Below are 17,728 nucleotides of genomic sequence, written 5' to 3' on the forward strand. Positions count from 1 at the left end.
GTTCTAGCCTCCCCCACCCTTGGTGACTCATTTTATCGATCTCCGAAGCGACTGCCGTTAATGTGCAACGTCCAGCAGAGACGGGAAAATTAATGAGAGGTTCTAAAGGTTTCCTGGCATGCGAAATCTTGCCGCACCGTAAGGTGCAATCATTACATTTCATTTATCAGGCCATTTAGCGCTTTTTCAATGGAATTTTCTGGCAACTACTCCTATAAAACACAGATCACTGAACAAACATACCATTAACGCAAGCAACCTGTTCTCTTCGTTGCATGCCCACTAGGAGATGATCAGTGAAGCTTCTTTCTATTTGCTCAATGCCACAAGAGGCAGAGTGCRTTTCAGGAGCGTGAAGATTCTGGTACCCCCGACGTGGACGGAGAAGAGTTACAAGACTCCCAAGCATGAGTCCTATGACACGGTAGAGCTCAAAGCCTGTCTTGGGGAATAGAGTGTGATGTGGTCTCTTATACACATTTATTAGTGTACCCAAATGTAGCTGAGATTTTAAAAGTGACCTTAAAAGTAACCATGTGAGAATGACCCTAAGGCAAAACTGTGTTCCATGAACCACTAATAAATATGTAAGTAATGAGCATCAGCAAACAGAAAAATTTCCTTATAGTCTGTTCTACCTCAGTAATAAGCACCCTCTGTTCTTAACTGTACTAAATTATCATGTCTGCTAAGGGTTGTGTTGTAATGGTGTTTATCAATAATATCATAGGTCCCTACCATACTCTTGGTTAAAAATGAGAAACAAGACAGTGCTGGGCTGTAACAGCACCAGGTTAAATCCATCACAGTCCATAAATGAGATCCTTGTCAGCAGGTTAAGCATTTTAGAAATCTGATCTGTGACTGGCAGACATCCATGTTGATACTCAGTTTTATTTCTTCACTTGGTTTCACATTTATAACACGTCAGAAATCTTTACTTGTAAGTTCCAATGTTTTTCTTTTTTCTGTTGCTTTCTTAACTCATCTTTCCTTTAAAAACTCCTGGCTCACAATTGTGCTGAAGACAGCAGTAATACTTGTCTAGGTGGAGTTTCAAAGACTCATTAGAGAGGACTTGGCAAGAAATCCAAGAAAATCAGAGGAACAAAGACAGCTCATTGCTACAGAGGCAGAATAGAAGTGGAGGTTGCTTCATAACAGTTGGTCAAAACTTTATGTAGCTGCTATCCAGGAAATAGGATGCAGAGTAATATATGTTTATCTACTTGCAAAGCCGCTGGTACTTATTGACCAGCCTCACAAGTAACAGATATATGTAGCAGACATGTTACAAAATATTCTGTTACAAGACTGTGTAATAGTATCAATAATAATTTACAAAAATGTATTAGCCATCAGAAAAAAAGCCTGTTATCCACCTGAAATCACTTAGAAATCAGAATAGTTCCTCAGCTTACAGGTGGCCACTGGAGATCCTTAGAGCAAGGCAGAACCTTGCTTTGCTTGAACTTTGTCCCAACATATTTTTCCAACACTAGTGTTGACTTCTGCCATGAGAAAACAATAGAAGTTATTTCACATCTGGCTAATCTGTTCAGTTGAGCTACCAGAGAAAATCAGTTACGTTACTAGCAACCCAAAGAGTGAGATTTCTGGTAAGAGAGCCCACTTAATTTTTGCAAYAGTTCTTCCTAGGTGGTTACATTTGTACTAGAACAAAGGCACATTTTTTAACTGAAAGGGCTAATGACTGATAAGGAAAAATGTGTAGAAGTGGTGAATTCTTTTGTTTTGCTGCTCATTTGCTGCTTTTAAATAAAAAAAATAGCCCTCTAAAAGACATACCATGGGCTCATATGCATATTACAAGTTGGATGGAGGAGACCTCAGCTAGATAATAAACGTAGTATTACATTTATTAAGAAATAAATGTAGTATTCTCCCACTTCAAGTCTTCATTATGCTGCCAGGAAATCTGCCTGCAATATTGCTGTTAGTCATACTATGGCAGAAGTTAGGAGCTTAGTCATGGGGTAGATTGTATTACATGGAGCAGTGCACATAACCCAGAAAATATTTCTACCCTTAATCAAGTTACTATTGTGTATTTTTAGGCAGATGTCATAGTGGCACCTCCTTATTGGAAACATGGAGATGACCCGTACACCTTGCAACCTGGAGACTGTGGAAAGATGGGAAAATATATCCATTTCACACCTAACTTCCTAGTAAACGATTATTTCATGGATATCTATGGCTCACGTGGTAAATTCCTTTAAACATTTAATTTTCTGGTTTGTCCTCAGTTATGTACAGCAAAAGACAGAAGAATACTGAAAATGGCATTGTTTGACACTTTCCCATGCATTTTCTGCAAAACTTTTGTTGAATGCATAAAGATAGCCTTTTGTTCCTAATTCATTAGTATTGTGTCTAATAGAAAAGGATGCACTGGTTCACTGTGGTTAGTTCCACCTACAGCTTTAAATATTTAGTTGCAATTTGATGTGTGCTTTACTGTCATGTAAGTTTATATTAAAAAGAATCACCATTTCATCATACATTTCTATGGACTGAATTCTAGCTCAAACACATTATAAAAAGAGAAGCCACTTTTTAAAATACATAAAACCTAAGACTTTCAAATTATGTTATTTAAAGTTAGCCACACTTAGCTACCAAAATGAAGTACTTGATATTAAAAACGGCTGATGGTTGCTGGATAGCTGCTGTGCAGAAAGTCCACTGTATAACTTTGCTGCTTGATTTTGCGTACCGTTGACTGCAGTTCCCGTGTATTCGCCATTCCCTTCTCCCTGCAGGCCGAGTCTTTGTCCACGAGTGGGCCCACCTTCGCTGGGGGGTGTTCGATGAGTATGACAGCGACAGACCTTTTTATGTCACTGGCCAGAATCAGGTTAAAGTTACAAGGTAATTCAGCATTTTATTCCTTCTAGATGCCCATTCTGATGGACTTTAAAAACCTGACTGGTGTGCTTCTACARACCCTTCAGGTGTCCCTTTTTTTTCCTTTAGTCCTTATTTTATTCCTCGTTAAAAATCTTTCCTACTTTATGAATAGCTCATGTGATTTTCTCCACATCCATCTTTACACATTTGTGTCATTGATGGTTCAGCAGTGATGGYGAAAATTACCTTTTCCTGAACTGACTCTGGAGGCTAAATCACTTCTGTACTCTGCCACTGGAGAGGAAATGGACCTTGTTCAGAAATGCTCCTTCCCCCGCGCTCGTGGTGTTTGTCTGTCTAAGCATTTCCTCCTCGCCTCGCCTCTCCCTGTTCTGGGTACACTGCAAACTTTGGTCTTTCTCACCTCAGATTCATTTCTYCAGCTTTGCTGCCTCTGCACATCTTTGCCTGTGCTCTCACTATCGAGCTCCGAGTGCCTGGTTCACTGCTTGCTTTTCTTCCCTGCCTGTATGGCCAAATGGGGCACCAGGAAACAGTTATTAGAGCACTTTTGAGGTGGAACCCTCTGAGCAAGCACCTGCACCTCTGGTAAACCAGGAAGCCATTTAACAGCTTTCGAGGGTGCAGCAGCATTTTGAAGTGTTAACCACTGAATGAACAAGGCTACTTCTACAACTGTAATGCTTCACGTTTGTAACTGTAATATTTCTTCTCAGTAAATAGATGAAAATGATGGGGAAGTAAAGAAATCAGTGTTTTTTCCTTGAGTCATGTTGCTGTGTACATTCATACATTTCTACAGTGATAACTTGTTTTGCATAGGCGGAGTGCAGAACACAGTGTAAGCTTCATTAATATTAGCACTATATCCTGGTGGGGTTTCTAAGTGGAAATACATTCTTTTTTATCCCTAGGTGTTCCTCTGATCTTACTGGCATCTATGTCTGTGAAAAAAAATCCTGCACTGATGGTAGTTGTGTTATTAATAAGCTAACAGGGCTTTTTAAGGAAGGATGTGCATTTATTCACRAGAGAAATCAAACTGCAGTATCATCAATAATGTATATGCAAAGTTTATCATCAGTAAGTACAATCACATAAAAACAATTTCTCTCAATGTTAGGCAAATTTATCATCCTTTTCCTAGAAATGTTACATTTATTTCAACTTTTATCTGAGTAAACACACTGTAATATATAGTTATAATGTAAAATTGAGTTTAGTAATAGCTGATGTCCTGACTAGGTACAAGAACCATCAGCGAAGATTCTCTTCCATCCCTATTTTTATTTCTTCTATTCTTTTGTTGCTTACTTTTGATTTTTGTCTATTTGTTTACCATTTGAGGTGGCTGAATTCTGTGATGAACATAACCATAACAGAGAAGCACCCAATCTGCAGAATCGGATGTGTGACTACAGAAGCACATGGGAAGTAATTAGAAACTCTACAGATTTTAAGAATAACCCTCCAATAACCAACACCAGCCACATTACTCCTCCCTCCTTCTCATTGCTGCAGAAGAGAGACAGAGTGATATGTTTAGTGCTTGATATTTCTAAGAATATAGCTGGGGTAAGTTCGTACTCAGATACATTTCATTGCACATTTTACTTTTCTATATTATGTTTTCAGACATAGTAGATACCTAAAAATATTCTTCTCTATGCAGAGATGGTGAAGTTTGGCTACAGATGCAAGGAAGCAACTTGGCCTGAGCCAAGTTGACCAAACTCAGGGTTTTCTTTTATTCTGGGTGCAGGAGAATCAAGATCTCTTCTGATATGACTTAGGCCAAGACAGGGTTGTTGAATACTGACCAGTTGGATATTGGTGGCAAGATTTTGAGAGGAATAAAGGACATTGCTTGTTACACTCCAAGTATATAGGTGGGAGAGCCAGGAGCATGAGGAAGATGGATGTGAGTGGGAAGGGCAGAGAGCAAGATGAGAGGAAAAAAAAATCCAGAAAAGACATTTTTCTCTTTCAAAGGTCTGAAGACAACTACTATTCAACAGCATACGCATTTGATTACCTAGGGCTGATCTTCAGCAAAATAAGTTGAAGAGTATATTTAGGTTTYTGTAGTCTAATCAAAATTAATCCTGGAATTTGCAAAAAGGAATATTTTAGGTAACTTATTTCTCTCAAAAGTTGATATTTTTGCAGAGGAAGTTTAGCTGTTGCTGCATATTTTGCAGCTTTGATTTTATATACTTACAAAACTGCTTTTAACTCCTTTTATGTGTAGGGTAGCTGGATCAATCGATTGCATCAAGCAGCAGAATTGTATTTACTGCAAATTGTGGAAGAATATTCTTACGTTGGTATTGTCACATTCAGTCATATAGGAGAGATCAAAACTCACGTGCGTCAGATAGTCAGCGATGATGTACGGAAACAGCTTGCTTCATACTTACCGGCAGCTTCAGGGAGCGAGAGAACAAATGTTTGTGCAGGCCTGCAGCTGGCATCTGAGGTGAAGCTTTGAGAGCACTATTTCTGTTTGTACCTCCTTTGTGGATACTTTCATTTTTAATTGTGAGCATTTCTGTTCCTTGGCCACATCAAATATCTTCTATTGATTATTGTATTGTTTGAAAAGAATTATAGTTTTCCAGTGTACTTATTATACAGGTATCATCTAGTAATAATGAAAAGAAAAATAACCAAAATTCACTATTAAAAACTCTGTATCTTTTTAAAAAAAATTATATGATCTTTGCAATGATTTAAAATTTTATATATACATATATAGAAAATTTTAATGATACATATGTTAAAATTTTTTAATTTTAGCAGTTCATACTTCTATGAGCTATATAAACTTTACCTTCTACTGTTCAGGTTGCCATTTTGATTATAAATTCTAAAAAAAATGATGCTGGCATTCTCAGCAGTTCTGCTGCCTGTGAGTAATCAGGATTTTATCTGCTAACTTCAACTTATCTTCTCTAAAACTACATTTTAATTGTTCTTTTTAGTCTTGTTTTGCAATATCAATTTGTTAACATGCTCTTATTGATGCATTTTTCAGCCTTTCTGGTATTAAGATCAAATGGTCCCTGTTTCAGTTTACTGCTGCCTGATGATTGAGTACTGCAGTAGCTCAGCAAATACTTCACAAGAAATTTAGTCATCCTGCCACCAAGGCAAAAAACTTTGTCAGAGAGATGAGGCAGAAGTCAGGGAGTGAAAATGTTCCTTCTCCTCTGATTTTAATTCATCTTCTGTGCTAGTGAAAGTCTGCAGTCTCAGCCTTCTACCATGAGGATTTGTGTCTGTACAAATACCTGAGAGGAAGCGAAGTAAAGGAGGTGTTCATGGTATTGCTCCTTGTCAAGCACACATATACACCATATTCTGATTTTAGTCTCTGTTATTTCTATACCCATACAGTGGTTAAACTTCATGGCATTTGTTCTGATTAACTTTCTTTTGAGGAAAGTGTCAGTCAATTACAAGGCAGATTGTACTACTTATTGCTTCTGTTAATACCAGTCCTTCTGCCTCAGGTCATCAGGAAGAAAGATGGAAATATATATGGATCTGAAATTATATTGGTGACAGGTGGACAGGACAGTAGTATGAAGAAGTGTTTTTCTGATATGGTTAACAGTGGATCAGTCATTCATACAATTACTGTTGGATCTTCTGCTGCTAAGGAAATCGAACAGTTTTCCAAAGAGACAGGTAAATTTCAGTCCTGAAAACATTCAGCTCAGATATGTCTAGTAAACTCAGTGTATGTGTAAATGTGTGTGAAATTGAGAACTTGCCAATGCATTTCTTCTTTGAACAATCTCAGTGAGTCTCAGTGGTATAGTTTGTTGTCCATGAAAAGTACATAAGAAAAGCAGCTGTAGTGTCAATAGAGTAAAATTCCTTATGAAAAAGTCTTTGTCTCTGCTCAATAATGGTAGTGGATCGACTGATCTAAAAAAAGATGGAAAACCAATGATACAGGCAACTAGATTGAACAGAAGTTGTCTAGGTCCTAGACTTTAATAGATATTAGGATGTAGCAAAATCAATGAGAATTAAGAATCTAAATTACTTAATTTTGCAGGAGAAACTGCTATGTATGAACAGCTTTTAGTTAATTCATAGACTTAAGTTGTTAATTTCTAATATTTGTCATATATACCACTATTTCTATCCTAAGTGTTCACATATTTCATCAATATCTATATTGCAAAATTCTTAAGTGTTATTTTTTTTCTGAAATTCTTGGAATTTTTTAATGTGCAAAGAACCCTAACATTTCACTGCAAATATTTAGCCTTTTGCCTTTATCTTGAATTGATTAGATAATTAGGGCTTACAGTATTATCTTCTGTCCTTTTATTAGGTACCTTTTCTAAGTAATTAAAAAAAAAGTCTACCTTAAAAATAAGCTTAAACTCCTTTCAGATATTTGAAAGTAACATGATACATTATTTGATTTTATCCTGAGTATCTCAGTAAAACTTACTTTAGCTTATAAGGCTGATTTAAGGTGCATTTAAGTGGGATTAAAGGAGACATTTATAGTCCTTGTTTGTTGTTTGAACAGGGCTGAATCTTACTCTGTAAATGAATGTGTATTAGAGGGTCAGAGCTGGAGATTAAGGCACAAATTTTCAAATGTGTCTGCTAATTGTTCTTTTGGTCCTCTTTGTATAGCTGGAAAAAGAACACAGCTCTTATTCACTCACATAGCCACTTTTAAAAAGCTGGCCTTGAGCGTGTGTCTCGAAAATAATCTTCATTCATGCAAGTGGCCTAGATAGATCTACAACTTGATAGGCTGTTCTACTTGGTTAGAATTGTAGTAGTGAATTTGTAGCACTACCAGGATATTTTCTTAAAGCAACGTGAAACAATTTTTAAAAAGTCCTTACAGAGTAGTAAGCTCGTGTTGTCATGTGAATTCAAGCGGCATTTCAAAGCTGCTAGGACAAATAAGATGGTTAGTGTTCACAGGTGGTGGGAGTGGCTGTCCTCCTTTCCCGATACCACTGYGAGCTTTGTGGTAGGATTTGCATCTTGTGAATCTAATCAAGACTCTTGTATTATGTGTAATACGAAATAACTACATTTGAAATAAAACATGTGCTCTGCTTCAGGAGGGTTGAAGTTTTTTGTCCCAGAAAGACTGGACTTCAGTGACTTACTGGATGTTTTTAGTGGAATTTTGTCCAGAAGTGGAGATACTTTCAATCAATCTATTCAGGTTTGTTTTATAAGCACAGCTAATGTTTTTGTTTCCTGTTTTATTTTTTATTTTTTTGACAAAAACAGAACTCAGTAAATTTATCTAGAGGTCTTGCTCCCTATTTCCTGGTGACCACTTCAGCTTGATTTATAGTCCCTTCTTCACAGGTTGATAGGCTTGCTGTATTAACTCTGACTTTTTTTCTATAATCTGATAAATTGTAGTAATTTACCTCAAATTCTACTGTATGGTAGAATATGCAAACCTTTTCTATACTGTCACCAGAGATAATTTTAACCTCAAGCAAGGCAGGGAATCACATCTGGCAATTTGATCCAAGGAACTCTTAAGGGCGAAGCAGTGTCTCCATCCAGAGTTCTGTTTATTTATTGCTGCTGTTTTTCTTCACGGAAGAACTTGTAAATGGAAATCTACATTCATATTAAATTAGTATGCAATCTTTTTAAGGATAATTTCCTCTAGTAGTAGAATGTCTTTTCAGCTGGGAAAATAGTAGTATCCTATGTAGCTGTAGTTCTAACCAATACAAATTCAGTGCTTTAAGAAGGCCATTGGGCCTAGTTTTTCTGTTATTTCCACCGTTCAGTGGAGCTGTTACTAAAATCTACTACTGTACAAGTGAATGGGACAATAAGGGCCCAAATCATTATAAAAAATGGAAGTTGGTATGTACTTCGGGGGCTTTTTAACTTAACAGATTTGATAATTTGAAATAGGAGTGAATGATCTTCTTTGTAAGCATATGTGATTTTCAGAACTGACGGACTCATTCTGTTCTTTCTGATAGATTGAAAGTGCTAGTGACAGTATTGGAGGGTACAAACAACTGCGTAGGACAGTGACTATTGATAGCACAGTGGGAAGAGAAACCTTCTTTGTAGCCATTTGGCAAACCCCTGAACCTCCAAAGATCACACTCTCTGATCCCAGTGGGAAAAGCTACTCCAACAAGGACTTTGACATTGATTCCATTTTCCATGTAGCTCGTCTGAAGATTCCAGGAATTGCAGAGGTGAAATTTAAGATCTCTCTTTACTTTTTAAGTGTGGGAGAAACCTCCTAACTGCACATTGTTTGCATTCTATTGAAGTTATGTTAAATACAATCATTTAACAGCATGAGATAATCTTATTCTGCCAAACTATGATATCATGACTGCTGTGTGCCAAACAGTTTCCTGCTAGGCTCAAGAGCACTACCTTAAGGTTTTATCTCTATCACTTTATGTTTGATTTACAACTCATCTCCAAATTTCTGAACCCTATCTGTGGATCAAATTTTATCACTCTAAGCAATATATAATGTTACATGGGAGTTATTTAACCCAAGAAGTCCCATTTAAAATTACTATATTGTACATAGAAACTTTTTTCCATTATAAAAGTTTTAGAAAATTTGATACTTTGGTGGATAAAAGGTGCCAAAAATTAGACTACGAGTCTAGCAAGTTATGTATCAAATTTAAAATTGCAGTAAGCAGGCCTAAATTAACTAGATGAGATGCACTAGTTTAACACAGAGGGGACAGGTTTCATAAAGATATGTTCAGAAGATACTGGATGTGTTTCATTGAATTTGAACATGAAAATTTATACTATCTGTAGATAGATATAGATATATGAAGTGATGGATCTACAGTAGTATCTAAAATGTACAGATTTTATTTATTTCTCACTTAGATCTGTTTCAACTTGCTATTCACTATACTTGTATCAATGAAAATGTTCGTAATGGTGTTATCTTCCAATTATGAACACAACCAAATACACTGAACTTTCAGATGCTGCTATCTGAATCTCATTAGAAAAGTTTTACAATTTTTGAATTACTGAAAGTCTGAACTACAACCCCTTACATAACCCCATGAATTTTGGTTCTGACTCCTCTCTCTGTTGATGGTAATTTCTTCATCACTTTTCCATTTGAAGAGTTTTGGGAATCTATGTTTCATAAATGAAAGTTAGTGAGGAAGAAGATAGAAGTATTAATTGAATATCTTGACTTTCGTGAAATACAGGTTTATGGGATGAAATAAATAAGAAGCATTTAAAAACATGAAGAAGCTATGTGGAGCACATTAAGGCCTTTTGAAATATTTACAAAAGGGATTCCTGCTTAATTTAGTAAACTCATTGTTGTGCTTAATGAACTCCAGTGCTTCTGCTTTATATTAAAAAGATACATTCCTTATTATTTTTATGAATGTCCAGAAAGTAAGAAACTAGAGATGCTGATTTTTTTCAATGCTACAAGAAGATCCTATTTCATAAAAGCAATCCTTGATCCTTAACTTCCATGGACTACTTAAGAGAAGTAAATACAGATTGCTGGCTTTGGTCTCATATGGAACAGTTTCAGAACAACAGCCTGGTGGACTGCAAATTGCAAAACAGTTTTGCATACTGAGTCTTACTCATGAGTCTTCCCATTGACAGAAACAAAGCTACTCAGAGGGTGTTACTGAGTTTAAACAGGCTGACAGAATTTAAATAAGCACAAATTAAATTATCCAAAGGAGAGTTATTTCATTTTAAAAGATTTGAATTCTTCTTTTCAGACAGGGGAATGGATATACACACTGACAAATATTCACCTTTCTCCTCAAGTTTTAACAATGATAGTAACTTCTCGAGCAGCAAATTCTACTGTTCCTGCTGTGTCTGTGAAAGCCCATATGAGCAAAGATATAAATGACTATCCCAATCCAATGGTTGTCTACGTACAAGTTAGTCAAGGGTTTTCACCTATTCTTGGAGCAAATGTGACTGCCATTATCAGTCCAGAGAATGGAGATCCAATTTCCTTGGAACTTTTTGACAACGGAGCAGGTAATAATATGGTTGAAATACATTTGAAAATACATAGGAAATAAAAAAAAAGGTCTCACCTAACTGAACATCATGTAATGTAAGGCACCGAGACAAAGTAGCCACGGCTAGGTGGTAATGTGCATGAGCGCAGCTGACCTTATTGGTACTATTTCTAGATAAGCTCTCAGCTGATAAATTGTTTATGAGCATTTATTTAAATGGACAGAACCATTCCAATAATCAGAATTGTGCTGTGTATCATTAGTTATCAGTCGCCATTCAAGCTAATCAAACTGATGAGGTTTAGTATATCGGAGGATAAAGCCTTTAAAACTCAGTAACTTAAAATGTTCTCAGCAGGTAAGCAGGTCCAGAGCTTTGAACTGTAAACACTTCCAAGAAAAATTCAGGCCTAGAGCTTCACTGCATTTTGTGATTTTCAGGAGAAGGTGTAAATATCATTATTTGGATTCAGCAGCACGCTTCCCAAAAATTAAAGTTTTTTTTTCAGAAATTTTCCAGCTTTCTTAGTCTACTATGTTATTGGCAATGCAATTTGCATCAATAATTTCTGAAAATGCCTTTTGTCTGACAGTGTTCCAGAAAAAGCATTATCTCTAGGAATAGCATGCTTGTGTTGCCAGGCTACATTCACTTGTGCTTTAGGCAAGCATTTGCCTGTTTTGAGATCCATGTCAATTTTTAAAATGTATTACCACAAGCTGTTTTATAATACAAGCTGCTTTTCAGCTATGTAGATTCCCTGTTGTACAAGAATAAGCATAACACTATATGCCTCAGAGTTTATATTAGATCAAGATTACTAATAATGATACATTGCCAGTAACCTGCAATGGTGGTTATAGTAAATGAATAATGTGTATGAAGAAACTCTTTTTTGTGTGTGTCTATCTTTTGCTAATCTATTCTTTTGCTTTATAATAAAATAACAAATGATTTTGCTAAGAAATTAGCTATTCCTTCACTTAACACAATGAAAAAGATATCTTAACTTCAGACTGCAATCTTCTTGAACACTTTTACCATCAAAATCAGAGGATCTGCACAGATTGTAAGTCAGAGGAGAATTTGTTTACTGTTTCTACATTCTAGTTTCCATAGGTGAATCTAAATGGCTTACAAAAGCACACCAATTTTTACTTGATGTTAAATTAAGTCTTTTTTATATCTAGGCTCTGACATTGTCAAGAATGATGGTATCTATTCAAAGTACTTGTTTTCTTTCCCTGGGAATGGCAGATACAGCCTGGAAGTCCATGTCCAAGCTAACAGAACTATCATACCACAAACTGCAATGCTGTGGAGTCATGCCATGTATATACCAGGTTATGCAGAAAATGGTAAGGCAAAGTATTGTGGAGAAAAGCATGTAGCATCTGCATATATGAAGTCCTTTTGCAAATGCTAATAGGAGGCATTAGATCAATAATATCCCAACTAAGAGATACTTAGTTCTAAATGCTTTTCAAACATGGAATTTAGTTGTTTCCCTTCAACACAAGAATAATTATCTATTCCACAGAACAATGTTTAAAGCAGACTATAAACTATAATACATCAGTATCTATGTAGACCCTACAACCAGTAAGGCACAAGCACTTGTGTTTTGCCTGTGAAAGGAATAGCTGTGCGTTTAGTAACTGGAGTACTATAATCAATCATCTTAAATTAAGAACTCTTGAAGTTCTTAACTGAACTTAAAAGAACTGTTAAAGTTCAATAAGTGAAACTCTCCTGTAGTCATTTTATACAAATCACACTTACTTAAATTTAATATTATCTTAGTAATTAGTACTCTTGAAACCACAGAGAGGTAGATAGTGCTCTGGCAATAACTGTAATTAAATGAAATTAATGGATTTTTCAGATTGAAAGCAATATAAATGATAGGAGGTTCAGTTCACCTGCCGAGTACAATAATATGCAAATAGTTAAGATTAATCAACTTTTTAAAAAAATGTTTTAGGTAAAATCAAGATGAACCCATCAAGACCCTCAGTTATTAAAAATGATCTTCAAATCAGCAGAGGAGGTTTCCAAAGAATAGCTGCAGGATGCTCCTTTATAATATCTGCAGTTCCAGTGGGACCTTATGCTGATGTGTTTCCACCATGCAAAATTATTGATCTTGATGCCAGAATAGAAAATGATAAAGTCGTATTATCATGGACAGCACCAGGAGATGATTTTGACAAAGGCAAAGGTATGTTTCTTGGCTTGCTAGCCTGTCTCCTGCCCAGGATGAAATTGTAAAATGAGTAAATTTTCCATGACATTTTAAATTAACTTCCACTGTATTTTGTTGTACCCAGAAGCACCTTTATAAATGCCAGCTCTGGTTTTGTGTGTGCAAAATAATGGTTCTAGGCTTTGTAGCAGTAACTGAAGACTCAACTTTTCTCATTCTTCATTAAGAATCAAATATTTGTTAATTATAAATGGTTTAAGTGTGTCATTCTAGTAATTCAGTATGATATACATCACACAATACAATACCTGTAATGCATTTTGTCTCACTGACACCAGTGGGGATTTTGCAGAACCACTACAGTGGTTACAGGCTTTGTTCCTGCTCTACTCTTGCAAAATTTTTAAACAGAATTAATTAGCCATTTTTTTTAAACAATGCAAAACTGAAGCTTGCAATTTTGATGGAAGGCTCACTTTTATTAAATTGCAATGTTTTGCTACTCAAGGAAGGGAAGGACATATTCTATGAATGTAAAGAGTGTAGAAATAAACTCATCAGAGTTGGATCAGATATAGGAATTACACTTCTCCTAGTGGCAGGTTAAATTCAGTGAAGTTAGGAATACTGAGAGACTTCAGTGGGGATCATGATAACCTCCATCATCTGTTCATTTCAATACTGTGCCACAGTGAGAAGTTTAATTATTCAAGCAGTCACTTTAGATAGCAAAATAATTTTTTTCAGATCTATCTACCATGCAGTATTTATTTTTCTCACTAGCTGAACTGACTAATGAAGCTGATGCTAGTGAATATTTCTAAAGAGAAATATAAAATTTTAATGATAATTAAAACATAGATGACAATATCTTTTAATATTTGTATTTTCAGCTGCAGGTTATGAAATCAGAACAAGTGAAACTCCTCTGGATCTAAGGGACAACTTTTATAACACTACTTTTGTGAATGCTTCCAGTCTCTCACCTGAGCATGCGGGTTACCAAGAAATATTTGCATTTAAACCAGAAGCTTTTACAACAGGAAACATCACCATAATCTATGTAGCTATACGGGCCGTTGATGAAGTCTTTCTTTACTCTGAGCTGTCTAATATTGCACAAGCAGTAATGTTTATTCCTCCAATGGATTATCCTACTTCTAATATGGAGTTTAGTGTTTCAACAATATTATTGCTAGTCTTTGGATTATTAGCGGCAGTTTGTCTTACAGCAAGTACAACCCTTTGCTTATTAAAGAAAAAGGGCAAAAAAACTTCTTTAGAAACTACAACTAAGTTGCTTTAACAGCAAGTGTAAGCTTGTCTGACCTCCATCCATTTTAAAATTTTTGTTTAGATGCTTTTCCACACAAAAATAGGTGTCCTACCAGAAAAAAGACTAAGCAGATAATCACATTCCAGATTTGTATGAAGTCACAGTGATTTAGTAGTCATATCATGTTATATATGAATTTTATAACTGAAGGGCATGTTACATTAAAACAAATCATGTGTAAATAGTTTGTACTGAATAGATGCAGTATATGTTTACCAACTTATATCTATGCCATGCAATTTCATAGCCTATTCTTACAGGATGAAGATTGTGATTAAATTGAGCAAGATACCTTAGGTGATGTGCCTTATTAAAAAAAGAGCTTTTCTTTAAAAAAAATATGAGCTCCTGCAGCTCATATTTTCATTTCTATAAATGTGTCTGTAATTCAACTGTCTCTGTGTATACATTTTTATATATGTGTACATATACACACACACACATACGTATACACAAATATAAAAGAAAGATCCTAAAATGTGTGATGTGTTGGGTTACATTTGTTTCCTCCTTAATGTAAGACTGCAAATGTTGTGATTATTTTGCAGTAACATTCTGTGCAAAAGTAAGGCACTATAATATTTTATATCAGGAATCTAGGTCATGTTACCACTCCACTGCCTAAGAGAAAAAAAAAGAAAAAATGGAAGTTCCCAGATCATCTGCTCTGTGTTTTGTCAAATTTGACTTGTTCCTTCAATATGAATTGGCTATTGAGTTACATACAACAAAACTGAACAGACACTATATCAATAAATGGATCTTGTTCTGAAGTAATACAGAAGCATAAAGAACATTTTGGAGCAGGTACAGTCTTTGAGAGCTTGCATCACAGTTGCAAAATCTAATATTTATTTGCCACCATCTCCTTATTGCATCTCTATTAGGTGTCAGCAGCTGCTGCTACTCCACCTCAACAGCATCCCAATTTTCAGAAGCTGCAGTTGTAAGTAAACATGCCTCTGCTGAGAAAAACAGTCTGGTGGAAGAGAGATTTCATTTTGATGGTTCATGCTGTTTGGTGATAATATAGATGGGAAGGAACAAAAGCACTGAAGGCATAGGAAAGGAAGGACTGAAAATGGAGTTCGGGAACAGAAGGGAGTCTTGTGACCTCTTCATAACACAAGAAAGAAAAGATAAAACAAAAGAAGATGAGAGAATCTGCAGTAGGAAGACAGAAGCTGTACAGGGAATAATCCTGAAGACACCAGGACTAGTTATCACTCCTGAATGTTCCTGTTCTTTATAGAATTGTGAATTAGGGAAGTCATGTATTTCCACTTTATGAGTCTTAATCTAAGGAAAGGTACCTCTGCTAATGTAAAAGATGAAAGAAATAAAATCCTGAGTTGTTCATTGAATGTTGAGTTGGAAGTAGGTGGTGGGGGTGGAGAACAGACAGCAAACAGGAAGTGGTCAAAGAGAAGGGAGGACACAAGGTGGCATTTCAGTCCTGGCCTGTCCTGGGTGGACATGGTGCTGTAGCTGGAAGGAACAACCCTGCTACTCTGTCTGCAGTTGCACAGCTTCCACCTTCCTTCTGCTGCCGCCAAGTGATCTTTGTAAATCCAATCAGGGTTCTGATCCAGCTGAAAACTCTGTTGAGTTTCCAGCAAAAGATAATGAGAACAGTGCAGAGTTAAGATTCCGTTGTGAAATTGCACCCTCAGAAATGGGTGAAGCATTGCCAATTGCTTAGGAGGTTCTCCCTTCTGTCCTTTGAGATCTGTCACAAATTTTTTCTTCTTTTTAATTGAACTAGGGAATGAGGAGAGGTACTGGAGTCAGCAGAAAAAAAGAAAACTTGATCCAAAGAAAAAGCATAAGTGACAGGGATAGAACAAGTTTAAGGTTTATTATGGTCAAAGTCAAGCAAGCAAAGAACAAGTGCAAGTTTTATTATGGTCAAAGTCAAACAAGCAAAGAAAATGAGAAAAAAAAATCAAAACCGCAAAGGTATTGATTGTGCACAAAGAACGCAAGGTAGAAAGAAACAAGAATAACAAATAATAAGATTCCTAACAACTTTTTCCCTTGTAGTTCTCCAAAAATAGAAAACAGAATGTGTTCATGTGATTACAAAACAAAGGTTTTTTTTAGACATTGTGCCCATACCTGCAATTAAACTTTGAAAATTGGATGAACAGAAAACACTTCGGTTCCCTTAGTGATGCAATTAGATATTTAATAAGGAACAATTGTGTCTGCTAAACCAAAAAGTAAATTTCAAGTTAACTAAACACACCAAACAGCATCTGAAACTTTTAAGGAGGTATATTTATTGCCCAAATGTAATAGGAACTAGAATTTATCAGCCGTAAATATAGCCAGCTTTACTTAATAAATTGCAGTAAGATTGCTTTTTACAGTGGACCAATGATAGTAAGTGTTAACTGCTTAGTCCATGATGAATGAAAATTGAATTCTGAAACTGAAATGATTTTTCTTACAGAAAATCAGTTTTGTTCCTCTGCACATTATTAGCAGAATAGAACTACTAATAGCGTGATAAGCTATGAAGATGGTCATAAAAGGCTACATGGAAGTATTTCTCCAGCACATTTGGCCTCTTAGCAGGTGTATGGTTTCACATTTTGATCATTCATTAGGTATCTCTTGACTATGAGTGATCAAGATCACTCCAGATTCCAACTACTGTCATGTCACCTTTGATCTTTTGCCATCTGGTAGTACTGAGCGGAGCGAGCAAGTACAGAAGCATTTGAAGAGTTGTGCCCTTTATGGGCTGTTCTCTGAAGGCAACGATGAGTACTGTTCTAAAGGAAAGAAAATGCTGAAAAACAATAGCAAGACCAGACTTTCCCATAAAGACTTACGGAAACACTCTTTTTGTCTAAGTTTTCAAATACTTTTCACTAACTCACCAGTTCCGCAAAGATTCTGCCAAATATTGTAAAGGTCAAAAAAGGAGACGTGACCGGACATACCACGGTGTTTCCAGGTAAGCGTTCAATCTACAACGTTTCCTTGGTCTAAAGTCCCATATTATTGCTTGGATTGTACTTCACAAAACAACTGAAAGTGTTTACAACTAAATGCAACAGGAAAGGTTTTCTTTAGGAAGTAAGCTAATATGACCAGATGATTAAGTTTAAGAAGCTATTTGAGGCAAACTGACATTTAAGAACTCTAACCCAAGTGAAGCCAATTAGAAGGGCAATAGACAAGAAGAAATTAGGAAGACATGGAAAAAGCTGTTAGAGAACAGCAAGTACAGGCTAGAGAAGGGAGTGGAG

General features: G+C 36.0%; 1 protein-coding gene across 1 annotated transcript; it reads left to right on the forward strand.

The window, feature by feature from the left end:
- Window positions 1–289: 289 nt before the first annotated feature.
- Window positions 290–14,445, forward strand: CLCA2 (chloride channel accessory 2). Its single transcript, XM_085303511.1, has 13 exons — window positions 290–424; window positions 2,079–2,229; window positions 2,787–2,895; window positions 3,810–3,978; window positions 4,243–4,470; window positions 5,147–5,374; window positions 6,411–6,588; window positions 8,004–8,110; window positions 8,901–9,125; window positions 10,671–10,941; window positions 12,117–12,284; window positions 12,911–13,147; window positions 14,026–14,445. Exons 1-13 carry the CDS (start codon window positions 290–292, stop codon window positions 14,436–14,438), a joined length of 2,619 nt encoding a protein of 872 aa, XP_085159637.1. The 3' UTR covers window positions 14,439–14,445.
- The last annotated feature ends 3,283 nt before the right edge of the window (window positions 14,446–17,728 follow it).

The sequence above is a fragment of the Rhea americana genome, unplaced genomic scaffold (assembly GCF_003343005.1).
Source record: "Rhea americana isolate MKP2758 unplaced genomic scaffold, rheAme1 scaffold_2, whole genome shotgun sequence".
Lineage (NCBI taxonomy): Eukaryota > Metazoa > Chordata > Aves > Rheiformes > Rheidae > Rhea > Rhea americana.